This window comes from Molothrus ater, chromosome 2 (assembly GCF_012460135.2).
Source record: "Molothrus ater isolate BHLD 08-10-18 breed brown headed cowbird chromosome 2, BPBGC_Mater_1.1, whole genome shotgun sequence".
Taxonomy (NCBI): domain Eukaryota; kingdom Metazoa; phylum Chordata; class Aves; order Passeriformes; family Icteridae; genus Molothrus; species Molothrus ater.
Genome location: NC_050479.2, coordinates 86,141,061 through 86,155,860, shown reverse-complemented (window position 1 = coordinate 86,155,860; position 14,800 = coordinate 86,141,061). Strand labels below are relative to the sequence as shown.

At 41.3% G+C, this 14,800-nt stretch overlaps 1 protein-coding gene across 2 annotated transcripts; it reads left to right on the top strand.

Annotated features, from left to right (window-relative positions):
• The first annotated feature begins 1,738 nt into the window (after nucleotides 1-1,738).
• On the top strand, nucleotides 1,739-14,402 carry AQP11 (aquaporin 11). 2 transcript variants are annotated; one of them, XR_004980434.2, is made up of 5 exons: nucleotides 1,739-2,066; nucleotides 2,168-2,811; nucleotides 6,905-7,021; nucleotides 12,958-13,281; nucleotides 13,383-14,402. XR_004980434.2 is itself a non-coding variant. In XM_036385232.2 (4 exons), the coding sequence occupies exons 2-4, from the start codon at nucleotides 2,217-2,219 to the stop codon at nucleotides 13,008-13,010; spliced, it is 765 nt and encodes a 254-aa protein (XP_036241125.1). In that variant the 5' UTR covers nucleotides 1,739-2,066; nucleotides 2,168-2,216; the 3' UTR covers nucleotides 13,011-14,402. The 2 variants fall into 2 exon arrangements, 1 of the variants encoding a protein (XP_036241125.1); XM_036385232.2 differs by having other exon boundaries at nucleotides 12,958-14,402.
• The last annotated feature ends 398 nt before the right edge of the window (nucleotides 14,403-14,800 follow it).

The window sequence follows — 14,800 nt, the reverse complement described above, 5'->3', positions numbered from 1 at the left end:
CACAGTGGCAAGAGGTACAACCCATTCCAAATACTGTAAAATAGCACTACAGGGAGAGACTGAAGGAAAATTCAGCCCCAGCCTAACAGGACAGGAAGGATTTCCCAGTTATCTCATGCTGGGCTTACCCTTCTCAGTTACCAGGCCCAAAGAATTATCCTAAAGGAGCCCATGCCTATTTTTCCAGGACAGTCCTGATGCCATTTGGGCCCTGCTATGAATGCCAACATTACCACATTCAGCAGAATGAGGCTGATGCCTATTTTTAGCATTGCTTCCACTGGAGAAGCCTGGGAATCAGCACCTGCTTCCTCCGGGCACTCAGTCAAACACCCTTCTCCCAGCAAGCGAGTGGGAGGAAGAGGCTGAATCAATCTGTACACCTGCGGTTTGCACCACCAGGTGCCCAAAAACACTGGAAAGAAACCCCTCTGATTACAAAATGTGGTGAATGTAAAAATTTTCTTAAGAAAGGATGTTCCTTAATGTTTGATCTTTGTATATTTCAAGCCTGATCAACAAAAAAGGAGGTTTTATCCATGAAACAGAGCAGCCAACAAGCTCTAAGTGATGTCCAGGTGTTAGAAACACAAATTAATTGTCAGTAGAATTGCCTTGTAAAGGTTTAGAGCTTAATGTGTTTCCATGACCTCAGACCTAGGGGGAGCTTGGGAAGAAGGATGTACTGCTGATAGTGGACACAACACAGAATTTACGGGCCACAAGGCCATTTAGCAGAACTCACAAGATAAGGAAGATAAGGAAGAAACTAATAAAGACAACTCAGCAACTGTGCTGAATCAGCTCCAGCTGGGTAAAAGGTAATTCTGGCAGGGCGAGATCCCGACCACCAGCTCACGCACCCCTGACCCAAGAAACACACCGACTCCAAAAAGATAAACACTGAGCATGCAGATTAATTAGCATGAGAAGTGAGAGAATCATTAACCAATAGAAGACAGAGTACTAATTAATAAGAGAACTATGCAACTTGTAGTCGGTGAACAAATCTTATGAGGAGTGGCTGAAGGCACTGGAGGTGCTTAGCCTGGAGAAGAGGAGGTTCAGGGGGGACCTTATTTCTCCATAGCTCCCTGAAAGAGCACTGCAGACAGGTAGGTGTCGGTCTCTTTTTCCAGGTAACAAGTGAGAGGATGAGAGGCCATAGGCTTTAGCTGTGTCAAGGGAAGTTTAGGCTGGACATCAGGAAGAATTTCTTCACAGAAGGGGTAATTAGACATTGGAATGGGCTGCCCAGGGAGGTGGTGGAGTCACCGTTGCTGAAGGTGTCTAAGGAAAGACTGGATGTGGCACTCAGTGCCATAGTTTATTGACATAGTGGTGTTCGGTCACAGGTTGGACTTCACGTCATGTTAGAGGTTTTTTCTAACCTTATTGTTTCTGTGATTCTGTAATTCCTGTGTGTGCTACAATGTATAAATAGTAAAAAAAAGTTTTGATAGTTGGCGTGCTCCTTTTGCTGAACACCACCGAGCATGCAGGCTTGCGCAACTCCAAATAAATAACCAATGTCTCTCTCTCGAGCTCGCTGCAAACCGCGGGGCGAGGGACGTGATCCCCGCGGACAGCCGGGGCCGGAGCCGGGGCCGTGTCCGGTGCCGGCCCGCGCCCCGCCGGGCTCCCCCTGCCCGCCCGGCCGCTCCCTCAGCGCCCCGCGCGCCCCGCCCGCATGCGCGCTGCGCAGCGCCCGCCGGAGGGGGCGGCGCGGCCGAGCCCGTGCCCGGCTCCGCGCTGGGGCTGGAGCCGCTCCGCAGCCACGGACACACCGCAACACCGATCCCGCGGGGAAAATCGGCTCCCCTCCCGTTCCCCCGCGGCCGGGAGCCCAGGCCCTCCCTCGGCTCCCTGTCCTCCGGCAGGCTGAGGGGACAGGAGAGCTCGTCCTGCGGCGGAGGGGCTGAGGGGGGAGCAGAGCCCCCTTGCCCCCGCTCCCCTCCCCGTGCTTTTCCACCGCCGGGAGAGAGCTTCCCTGTCCTAAGCCGTGCCCTGGCAGGAAGCGGGATCCCCCTGCCCTCACCCCTGCCCTTTGCTCCGCCGAGCGGAGGGTGAGTCAGGCTCCTGGCAGGTGCCAGCAGAAGCTGGTTTCTACCTCCAAGGGAAAGCGGGGGCATTTTCCCTCTCTCTCCTGCTTTCTTTCTCCCCGCAGGTGGTGGGGCTGGACCTTCGGCGAGCCCTCGGGCCTGTGAAGCTCCGGCATGGCTGTCGGTGGGGTCGGGAGCTCCCTGCTGCTGATGTCCGGCGTCGTGGTGACCGTGGGGCTGTGCCGGAGGCTGGCCCGGCGCCGGCTGCGCTCCCGCCCGCACCTCTTCGCTTTCCTTGTGGAGATGTTCAGCACCTTCCAGATTTGCGCCTGCACGAACGAGCTCAGCCTGCTCGGCAACGTGGAGCCGAAGCCGCACACCGCCCTCACCCTCACCTACGGCTTCACCGTCCTGCACGGCCTGAGCCTCGCCGGCAGCACATGCAATCCCTGCGGAACCCTGCAGCCCATGTGGGGCGGCGGGACCTCGCTCAGGATGGGGGGACTCAAGATCGCCGCTCAGTTCGTGGCTGCAGTGCTCGCCAGAGTGTTCATGCACTTTATCTGGAGTCTGGAGATGGCAGAGCCACATCTTGGAGCACTCTCACAGGGCTGCAGCAGCCCCATGCAGACTACAGAGATGCAGGCGTTCTGCATAGAACTGCTCTTTTCTGTCGTTTTCCAGCTGGCCGTCCTGCAAGCCGAAAGCGTTAATCCCAAATACAGAGTCCATTTAATTGCTCTTCTCATCACCATGCTCGTGTATGCAGGTTAGTCTTTTTACTTTCTCTTCTTCTGTTCCTGCAATAAAGCTGTAACGGAAGGGGTTCTTACTGTTTTCTTAGAAGTGTTAAGATGCAAAATGCTTTTTCTTAAATTACACTTTCCATGATGATTTTTTTTGTGTCGTCCTACTTATGCAAAGTTAATTTGGTGTTTATATAAAGTATGCCTGGTTGCATTCCAGGCAAGTATGGGGTTAAGAATGAAATGAGTTATGCAGTTAGAGTGATGTCAGGTCTGCAAGTACATATGGTTAAGTGTTAAAATATCTCAGTGAAGGATTGTTTCATAATCCAACTATTTATACAGCATGAGAGATTTCATACTATGTGCTCTGATTAGTAAGTGACATTGGGAGAGCACCGCTGGCTGCATCGGGAGAAAGTGCTGATTGTGCAACACCAGGGTACAGACTGGTAGGTAATATGGAAGCTCTGTATTTAAATAATGCATAATTCATATCAGTACAGTTTATTTAACTACTTCCTTAAATCATAAGTGGGAATGGTTATTTGTGGAATGTATACAGAAATAATACCTTATGAGACCAAATGCAAAAAAAAGGGGAAAAAATAGGTGCCTGTTTTATTAGAGCCTCCCTTGTCTGTAATGCCATGTGAATCCATATAGGTAGCCTTTCCTATCTGATTGTCACCTCGTGCTTTCCAGAGCTGAGATGCTGTCACCTGTGCATCCCCTCTGGACCAATGGGAAGGGAGAAGTGAGGGGAGTCAGTCTGAACTTCTTTCTTCTGACTGTTGATGTTCCCTGTTGTCCCCACTGTAGTGACAAGAGTTGTTAGGTCACTTGAGGACTGACTGCCCTGCTGGGAGTCCTTTTCCTACCGGCAAGGAGATTGTGTAGCTTGGAGAAGTGAAAGAGATGATTACAGAACTCTTGCTGTTGCTGCTGCCCCCCACCACAGAAAAAGTCATCTAGGGAATCACCAAATCTCTTTGAGAGAGGGAGATCACTTCTCTTACCTGCAAACATCCAGGATGTTGTTGATGCCTTGTCCTAAAGGCTTAGCTGTATTAATGCTATTTAACATAATAGCATCCAGAACAGTGTACAGTCACATTTTTAGATGTAGTAATGTAAAAATCTTTACTCATTATCTTTAGCTGAGATTAGCTAATACCTAAAAGATGAAAGTCGTTGGGGAATTTTGAAAATTAACTTAGCAATTTGAACTACTTTCTAAAAGCAGAAGTAGGGTGTCAGTGCATTTGAGGACATTAAATATATTTCTGAGTTGCTTGGTGGAAGTGTAGCCAAATATCCTCCTCCCTCTTCTACAAGCATAGAAATCTGGATTCCTGATTCCTAGCATTCTTCTCCTGCTTAGCGAACAGTCATATAAAATAATACGTGTCACACTGCCTTTGTTTTAGCTAATTCATACAAAGAATTCACTCCCAGTGTCATTGGCCAGGTTCCTATCTTTTCCTAGCAGGAGAAGGCCAAGTGTGCCACGTGAAGGCTGAGTGTACCAAGTGCCCTTCTGTGCCATAAACTTGGGCTTGTTGGGACTCCCCAGTGCAATCGATCTGCACGTACTTCTAGGAAACCTCAGGCCTCTTTTGCATCACGTGCACAACACCCTGTGCTACCTGGACATTTTTCTTTGCATTTCTTTTAAACTACAATCTGCTTGTCTACTATAAAAATATCCAGGTATTGAGATCCTGTCGTGGCTGGGGCGGTAATGAGGAGCCTGGTAAGTGGCCATGGATGATGCCTGCTGCACATATCCCATATATCCGGTGGATGACATGGCATAGCCCCAGCCATGTCTGTCCCACCTCTGCTGCTTTCACGCAGCAGGGAGAGTCACTTACAAATCCGGTGTCACAAATAGTGGCCTCCAGCACAGTGGGTTCTCATCTGCAGGCTGAGAAGACAGACAGATGCATAATTTGGCTGGTCTGGATCATTCTCAGGAAATCTTCTGCACCTCGTAGTTTACTGTTTATAGATCTGCCATGCACCTTACTCCAACAAATAACATCAGGTTATACAGTATTTTCAAAATCACAAGCTGTTACTTTAATTTTTCTTATGCTTTTTCATATTTAAATTTTTTTTTTTTTTTACATTTAATCCTACACAAACCAAATTTTTATAGTATTACATACTGTACACAGAAGCTCCCATACTGCTTCATTCTGTTTTCTACTAAATAAAGGCCAAAAAAAGAACATTATGTCTTTATATATTACCCTTAATAATGATTCATTGGCCAAGAATGCAGACCATATACAAATGGTAAAGAATATTTTTGTATAATTCCTTTGGGAAAGTACTTATTTAGGTGTTAAAAAATACACCTTTTGAGGGCTTTTTCATTTACAGGCAGCATTACAGTTAGGTCAGAATCATATGAAATTGGTTAGATTTTTCTGAACCTAACATATGAAGGTACAAACGACATACATATTTTTAATTCTGAGTTTCTTCCCAATTTTGGCCTTTAATAAAGGCAAAAACATAAAATACTTTCTCAGGCACTGTGTGGCATTACTTCCCCTTTTAAAGTTTTTATGCACACCCCATCAAAGAGATTACACTTCTTCTGCCATAAAACAATTTGTCTTTTCTGTTACACAGACTGAGGTGCTAAATTAATAATTTTAAGTAAGGTTATAGTGGTGCCCCTGGCCTATGGTTGATATTCCAGTAATTATTAGTAATGAATATTGAAGAAATACAGCAGTTAAAACTCTGTCTAATGCTTAATATTTATCAACTGCATCCTGAGAGTGAAGTTGTGCTTTCAATTGTACATTTATGGATAGAACAGCAGAAGCAGTGGAGTCATAAACAGATTAAAGCAAAGTAAATTATTGTAGCTGGGCTTCCTGGCAACCATGGACATTGCTAATATGTCAGTGTGCAGAAAAACAGACTGCACAGTAAATCTGACTTGTTCTTGAGAACAAGTGCAAAACCACAGTAAACTGAGTAGGCAAACAAAGATTAAGATTTTCCTTAACTATAGTAATAGTGAAAGAAATCATAAGGAGAATATGGAAAGAGAAATACTGAAAAAGAGTGACAAAGACCTTACTGAAACTTTGGATAAATGATTGCACAGTCATAGCAAATGAGGATTACAGCAGCAGGGTATTTGTACAAAGGGTAGGTTCAAAGCTCATACAAGCTTATTTGGGGAGGAGTCAAGAGTAAACTGTAAGGAATTATACAAATGCAATTATAGAATAGTTTATGGTAATAGGTTAATAGATAAAACAGGTAGGGGGTGGTTAGTAGCTAACAGTACAGGAATACAGGTAATTTAGCTATGAGTAATGCTTTTTCTGCAGCATTGCAATGAGAGGAACAACATATGTCAGAATTAAACACACTTAGCTCCAGGTTCATCTGCAGTGTAATTACAGTTTACTCCCCAGTGTAACGTGTTTGGATCTTGTTATTTAGGAAATGTTTAGGCAACTTCATTTACATCTGAAATCAGAGGCAAGGAAAGATGCTTGGCTTCCTTCTACAAGACAGTGGGGTGGCAATTGCTTCTGTTTTCTTTGAACAACATATAGAGTTTTTCCACAGTTTGTATACCATGTGAAAATCCTAACATTCTGTATATTGATATAATAATAATAGTATTCTTATAAGAAAGTATAGTGGTCAGCTTAGCAAGAACACTACTTGAAAGTTTTTTCTTTTATCTTGCATATGTGTTTCATGTGACACGAGGCTATAATGTAATGGCTTATGTAATTTCTGTCTCCTCCAAAATCATGATACAGAAATAGCTTCTAGTTTTATCAATAGAAACATTCAGCATTAGCCAGACCTATCTCTTTAAAGAATATTTGCTAGAAAGAGATAAAGGAAGTTATAGCTTACCCTTCATATGTTTTAAAGCCTTTGAGAAAACAGTTAAACTGTTTACTGAGTCATCAGGTGAATAACTTCAGAAGAGTTTTACCTGTTCAAACTGTTTCTGCTAATTCATTTTATTGCAGGGTATAGATTTCTTGTAGTATCGTGCATTTGAATTTAAAGTAAGTATTTAAAAATATGGTTTGATGTAATGCTGTTTACATTTTATTGCAGGTGGAAATCTCACAGGAGCAATATTTAACCCAGCACTGGCATTTTCATTACATGCAGATTGTTTCTATGACAAATTTTTGAGTTACTCACTAGTATATTGGCTAGCACCATGCTTAGGTAAGTTCTTAATACCTCACGTGTTTGAGAAAGTGTTATTTAGTACATGGTTCATAAATCAAGAAATAAGTGCTCTTTATTTGAGAGTGTTTGACTTTTGCATTAAATAAATCCAGAAAAAAGTAAATTATAATGTATGTGTTGAAATCATTCAGAATCGTGATTTCATTTTGCAAATGCAGGCTGTGTATTTTTAACATTTTTTAATTCTCTGTATAGAGTACCTGCAGCAATGTTTAGTGAATTATAGAATTATTTGGATTAGGAAGGTCATTTAAAGATCATATGGTCCTTACCTGAAAATAAGTATGAGCCTGATTAACTTCAAGAAGAGAAACATACTGGTTACCACACAGTGTCTGTCTTGTTTTGTGACAGTTTACGAAAACATGGGGATGATAAATTTTAGAAAAAAACAACCCACAGGTATTGGGACAAGTGCCTTAAATATGCTTTCTCAATTACCACTTTTTTGATATCAAATATTTTATCCCCATAGTGTCTAAGCTTTGCAGTTCTCATTCTGTGTCTTTCCCCTAGTCACTGTTGGACATGGTCTGCTCTTAGTTTAAGAATAAGAAGTGTTAGCAACTAGGTTTTTCCTAACTTAAATTCTGGTTTTAATTTGGAAGCTATTGATTTTGACTTCTAGCTGTGTGCAGATGAAAATGGTCCATGTGATACTTCATGCTGTTGTTTGTTTACAGTTGGTCCCTACAAATCTTGAGCTTTCTGCTTAGGGTATATAAAGAAGCAGTCTGCTAATACCAAATTCTTTCATGACTGTTAATCCTATTAGAAGGTACAAGAGTGATGAAGGCAGAGCAGGATGTAAAATATACACAGGAAACACTGGAAAGGGATCCTGTTATGACCAAAAACTTCCTTTTCTTGAGTTCATGTCTGTGTGTGTTCTACTTGCCTTGACTCTTAGTCAGCCAAAAACAAAGACGGAAGTTTAAACCTAACTAAAATTCACTTAGATATAATCTTGTTTAATTAGATCTCTAAACAGGATGACTGAACAATAGAGTAAACTTGAGTAACAGAGTAACTGTCCAGTGAGTAATAAATGAAATGTCATAGGCACAGCTGATCAGCATTGCTCGGGTCCTGACAGACCACATAATATTTCTCAGCTTTAGCTTTCATTAACTGATTTCAACCTCATAACCATTTAAAGATTTCCCAGGTTGTAAGTATATGAGATTTAATCTTTTGGCAAGTGATTTAAAGAAACAGGAGGCATTCTGAAACCCCATGTCCTACTTACATGCCAGGATGTGTCCTGCAGAACAGCTTTGCAGCAAACCTCCAGGTGATTTTTGACGTAAGAAAATCAACAGTTGTTAACTGAAATGACCTTGAGGAACTTAAAATGTGGTTAGGAGCAATGTTACCTTTCTAGGAAAATTAATAAACTGTGGCTTGTCATTAGTTAACATCTAGAATATACACACAAAATACATTGAATGCTGTCTCTTGATTTATGAGGGAAAGGAACTCCTCCAGACTGAGCAGTTTTAAAAAGTGAATACTCAGGACACGTCACTTCTTGCACAGTGTCACAACTGTAGCCAACATTTAGTGACAGATCTTAGGTCTGTGGATCATCTGAAGGACTGAGTAATCTATTGGTGATAAAAATATTTCATTACAGAATAAGGATGTTTCATGGATACATTTAAGAGACCTTATAAATCAAGAGTTCACAACAAATAATAGTGTCTGAGGTACAAGTATAGAGAAGATTGCTGTATTTGAAAACTGAATTGATGAATACAGGAGTGCAGATCTACAAATTTTAACATGAAGTGAATTTTTTCTGACATTTTTGAAAATAAGAAAATAATAGAAATAGCATTTTTTCTTTCACAATTGGACAAAATAATGAGGCATCTAGGAAAATGACCTGTTATGATGATAAATTCTTGTAGAAAGAACCTCTAAACAGAATCATGGAAGTAGATGATGAGGGAAGGGATATTTTAAATTCAATTGTAAAAATTACTTTAGAATCCATTTGTCAGCAGAAATGCTGTTTAAGACTTCCTAGAAACTGGCAGAGTCACGATGTTATGCTAATCTGATGTCTTACTTCTTCCAGCATCAGTCTCTCAGATGGTTAAATTACTTTGTTCTTACTTTGGGAAATACTTTCAAAAGGCTTTTTTTGTGTTTTGCTGTAATAACTACCTCACAGTAGTACCTTGGACTAACATATCATGAAACTTTAAATTGCCAGTGGAAAGTGCAATATATTCTCATTTATGGCCGTGGTAAAAATCCATAAGGGCAAGGATATGGAGGGCATTCAGAATACAACTGAATCCTGATCTGGCTGAAGCACATCGTAAACACTGTTCTTAGAAAGGACACTTGGAAGAAAAGGAAGATTGATTACCACTTTCACAAGACAAGGATGAAATGGAGGTTTTCTTTTACGATAAACAAGTCTACTGGTGGTTTATGGTCTTTCAGGAATTTCATCTTGAAACTGTAGTTAATTACTTGTTTTTCAAACTGGCCTCACCAATGTTCTGGTGAAGGTGATTCTACAGCAGCATTAAACTCTGGATTCCTGCAATAAACATAATGCCAGCAAGTGTTTATAACTTAGCACAGGCAGGCCTAAATTCTGCACTGTGAAGATAGACTCAATAAGTACCAGTGGAACAAAGATGGTTTCTGTTTTACTGCCAGAGGAATTCATGTTAGTTGTCCAGGCGTGATTATACCATCAGTAATGATGGGGACTGAGCTAATGCTGCTCTTTCAGTACCAGGGAGATGGCAGCTATGAATGGAAGAGTTGGTGACAAGATAATCATGAGGCTGATAAAATGAAATCCTCTTTCCTGGACAGGTGCCAGCTTAGCATATCATAGAATCGTATTGTAGAGTGAGGGATGTTAAAGACCATCCAGTTCCAACTCCCCTGCTATGGACAGGGACACCTTCCACTGGACCAAGATGCTCAAAGCCATCCAGCCTGGCCTAGCGTCCTGCTATATTTCTAACACTATAAAACCAGAATGAAGGCCTCCTTCTTTAGATCAGTTTTACTAGAAAGACTAATACTTTTCCTTAGAAAATAAGTGCCACAACAGTCACTTAGCAGTAGATGTAAATGGAGGAGGGTAAGCAAGGGAGAAGGCAACAGGTGAGACTTTGACCTTTCTGCTCAGAGGAGAGGCTATTCTGAGGCTGCCAGCAAGTTCAGAACACTTAAGCAAAGAAACAAGAATTCCAAGTCTGTGTCTAGTGAAGTGTTCAGTATCTCAGGGACTTGGAAGCAAAGGTGGTTTTCAACAAACAACTGGAAAACAAACTGCTCCTATTCCCAGACCCTGGTTCTCATAGGGGTTTTCAGCTCCACAGACATCAACTGACAGAGCAAAAACTCTTATGCCATGAGTGGATGTAATCCATGAAGTTCCTAGAAACTGTCAGTAATTATGTGTAATTCAAATCCTAAAGGGCCAGTGAGTGGTAATGCTGAACTTGACCTGCCTACAGAGAAAAATGGATCCTGAATGAGGCCACTTGGGTTGTAGTTCTCACAAGAGTTCAGGGTACAGAGGAAGACTGGGAAGGTAAATAGCAGAGCTGTCCAGACTTTGGACTTCAAAACAAAATTCTGCTTATTTAGGGAATTGCTAAGTCAGTAGTAATTCCCTTGGAAACTGCTATAAATGGGAAAAGGTGATTTTTAGAAAAAGCTCATGAGAGCTCAGTAATAGATTTAGATGTGCAGAAGGAATCTGTCACATAGTGTTAGACTGGGAATTTGTACAAAAAGCTTTTCCCTGCTGGCTAGACAAAGAGCTTTCCTTCAACAAAGGAGAACATGTAAGAAGTTGAAACTGGGAAAGGCAGCAAAGGTGGAGTATAAGAGCTTTGCACAGGCACTTGGAAACAAAGCCAGGAAGAGCTCAACTGGAATTAAGAGAAAGGACATGCAGAGTTACAAATATACTAATCACAAAAAAGTCCAGAGAAAATGCAAGTCCATCGGTGGATGGGGGAGACAACCTAGAGAGGGATGGCATGGAAAAGACTGAGGTACCACTCAGTGTTCTCAAGCAAAATTTGCTCCCAAATCTCTGTGTAAATCAATAAGGTTTTGGAAAGGAAGCAATAAATAGGGAACAATAAATGGGAACAACATACGTGATTGTAAATGCATGGACTCCAGTGGGATTCACCTAGAAATGAAGGTAGAGTTGGCCGGTGTTGGAATTGTCCTTAATTTATGAGAAGTTGAAGCAGTTGGAGGAGGTTCCTGCCAATGGGGAATGTGCTAATACTATGCCTGCTTTTAAGAAGGAGGAGAGCAAAGCCAGGGAACTACAAGATAGTTGGTATCACTTCAGCCAGTGAGAGGACGGTGGAGTATCTAGTCTTGGAATCCATTTCCAACCATGAAGACAGCACAAAGATAAACACAGGAACAGTCAGCACAGACTTAGGGGAGACAGCACAGACTGGAGGGCAATCCATGCTTGACCAGCTTGGTGGCCTTCTGTGATGAATGCATTGGGAATGACAAAGGAGCAGTGTACCTTCACTTCAGTAAGGTTTATTGAGACCACCTCCCACGGCATTCTTGGTTCAAAGTGGGTTCCCACAAAAAGACTGTTAAATGGAATAAAGATTGGCTAAACCACTGACCTCAAACTGTCACAATCAATGGATTGACACCTGGCTGGTGGCCAATACCATGCAGAGTATGCTGGTGTGATTATTGCTTCCTTCTACTCAATGCCTGTGAGGTGACATCTGGAGCATGGGTGGTTTGGAGTCCCCAAGTTCAAGAGCAATGTGTCAAAAAACAGGATCCAGGCAGTGGAGGACCAGAGACAATGAAGGGCCTAGAGTACCTGATCTAAGGGGGAAGGCTGAGGGAACCAAACTGGTTTAGGCTGCAAAAATAAGATGAAAGCATGTTTTAAGCACAGTCAAGCATTACTTCAAGAGTAGTTACAAGGGTAACAGAGATTAACCATTCTTTTTGGCAACAAGTAACAGCAAGGCCACAAACTGGGGCATGGGAAGTTCAGCTTAGATTCCGGGAAAGCATTCAGGAGGAAGGGTACAGCAACACTGAAATTAGTTTCCTGAAGATACGCTACAGTGTCCAGCACGGAGGTTTTTTTGGACTCAGCCAGAGAAAGTCTCACTGATCCATCCAGCATAGGCACTGAATGGCAGACTGGACTAAACAGAATCCCTTTTAATAAGCTTTTTTTGTGATCTGAGAAGTTTCATAAATTCAAGCTTATGTGTGGGCAACACCCTCAAGCAGGATCCTCTTTTCCTCTGAAAGAATAATCTGATTTTTTTTTACTGAAGGAAATAAACTGTATCTGGATGCCCTTTGGACTCAGTGATCCTTATGGGTCCCTTCCAACTTGAGATAGAAGTTTCTTTATGAGAATTGTATACTATCTCTAACTAATATTTTTGCAGCTCCAGAATAAACCCTAAATCAGAATGATCTTCAAAAAAAAAACACCCACTATCCTACAGCCACTTGGCAGCACCTAAAAATGATGTGGTTATCAAAACAGGCATAGCTAACAATCTCAGGTGAGGGATGGAGGTTAAGCTGCTGGCTCAGTCATTTGTACATGCAGCCACAAAGAAAGCAGCCCTGACCAGGAACAGGAAGGTGCCCGTGGTGGATTCACCCAGTCAAACTCTCTGCCTTTGGCTTGGCTTGCACAGATCAAAGCATTAACTGCACTAGGAAAAACAAGATTATTATCTCACAGGGAGCACTTGCATGGCCTGATGAAGCTTCCTTTGCAAAAGGTAATGCTGTATTGTGGTAGAGACTGAAATACTTGAACACAATGTTTGTTTTCCATACCAGTACTGTGTCCTTCTCAAATGCATTTAAATAAAAGTCCTTTCTGTAACCTCTCATTTCAGGTACAATACTTGTGGTTTTTATATGGGATGAAATCTTTCCTCGGAAATCTTGAGACATGAAATCCTGAAATTTGGGAGCACTACATTAAAAAATATTTTCAACATCTGCAGACATAAAGCTTTCAGAGAACTGCTGACAGACTTTCATGCCATCTTTATGCTGTATTTTCAGATTTCATGTTTGAAATATTTGACTTACCACTTTGTATTCAAATAATTATTTTGTAAATGAGAGTATTGGGATTTTGGGAATATCTGCCACCATTTTCAGTTAAGCCATATGAATGTGAAGGACTGTTAAAAAACAAATATGTCACTTTAGCCGTAAGTGCCATTTTCTGACCTTTATTAGCATGCAAAATTAATTTTAGAGAAATACCCTGTCCTTTCAAGGTTTGATTTTATTGGATTTCTTCCCACTGAAGGCACCTGCAAAAAGGGAGCTGAAGATTTCTTATACTGACATCATCATATTCCTACTTGCCATATATACCTACCTCTGAGAGGAAGAAAGGCTACACTACTCCCTAGAAGAATCTCCACAGCTCTGTTCTAGAGGCACCCTACACCAAAATTAAAGCCTGTATGACCAACATTCTTTTAATAATGATAATTTTAATACCTGAGTGCAGGTAAGTAACCCCTCACTTCCTACCAGGAAGTCTCTGTCACATCCTGTCCCATTGGAGATTGTTAAATGTTCACCTTGGTTGGAAAAAGCAGTAATAAAATACCATAAAATCCTGTAGACACACACATCAAATGGTATTTTAGGCAAAACCCTCGACTTTTTATCAGCAATTACTGCTGCCTCTTCACATAGGCACAGTATATAGGGAAGAATCATGCAGTACTCAATTTGTCCTTGCTTTTATGGAGCTCTTATCAACTTCTTTAAAAAAAAAGAAGAATCTGCAATGCAGAAGAATAAATAACAGAGATAAAAACTACAGGAAAACTACATACACAAGCATGCCCTTTATAGCCCCAGCTGAGGCAAACACCACTGATGGGTACTATCCTCTGAAACTCTGTTTCTAGCACAAGGTTTCTTCTTCTGGCTGTAGCTTAATTTTTAAAAATGCCAAAATATATTTCTCAAATTTAAGAGTAAATTCAGTTTTTCTTTTTATGGTTACTTGGTTTGAAAGGAGAGATGGTTAACAAATTCTACAATGATCTCAGTATCATGTCCTTCACCTCATCATCGAAGTCACCTTACAAACCATATTTTAAGAGAAAGGAAATTAGATGGGGGGGTTTTTCACAGTAAATTGATGAAGTCTTTAACAGCTACTATTGTCAGCTATCTTTTTTGCAAGAGTTGGGGAAGTAAATATTTCCATGTAATTTCTTCCTTGTTGCAATAAAATCTTTTCTCGTTTTATTTTTCCAAGATATCTGTAAGATTATATTGCAAAATTAAATCAACTGTATGAACCTGCTTTACATACAAGAGTCCAATCCATGACCCTGTATTCAGTTATTAATAATAAAAACAATTAGCCTGCTAATATACTGAAGAGAACTAGAACTGCTGAGTTATCATTCAGCAGCTCTTCAATTGCAGTGTGGATAGATCTACTAAAGGAAAATTCTCCTTGTTAAAACTCTCCATAGCAAGGACCATACACTGAGCCTGAAAAGATGTGATCCTCTGAGAAAATACATATTTTTATATACCTTGTTCTGCTTCTAAAACAGATCCTTTTGGGGGTTTCTACCTTCCCTTTCTTGCTTTACTGCTTTTTATTCTTTTACCTCCTTTTAAAGTGATCCATACCTAATAACTTTTCCCCCCACTTTTTCACCTCATTTCTTATGGAAACAAGTCTTTCAAAAT

Excerpts from the sequence above, each read along its gene's own strand:
- AQP11 (XM_036385232.2), top strand. The coding sequence starts at position 2,217 with ATGGCTGTCGGTGGGGTCGGGAGCTCCCTGCTGCTGATGTCCGGCGTC. Across the intron at positions 2,812-6,904 it reads CACCATGCTCGTGTATGCAG|GTGGAAATCTCACAGGAGCA; the intron begins GTTAGTCTTTTT and ends ATTTTATTGCAG. Across the intron at positions 7,022-12,957 it reads TTGGCTAGCACCATGCTTAG|GTACAATACTTGTGGTTTTT; the intron begins GTAAGTTCTTAA and ends CTCTCATTTCAG.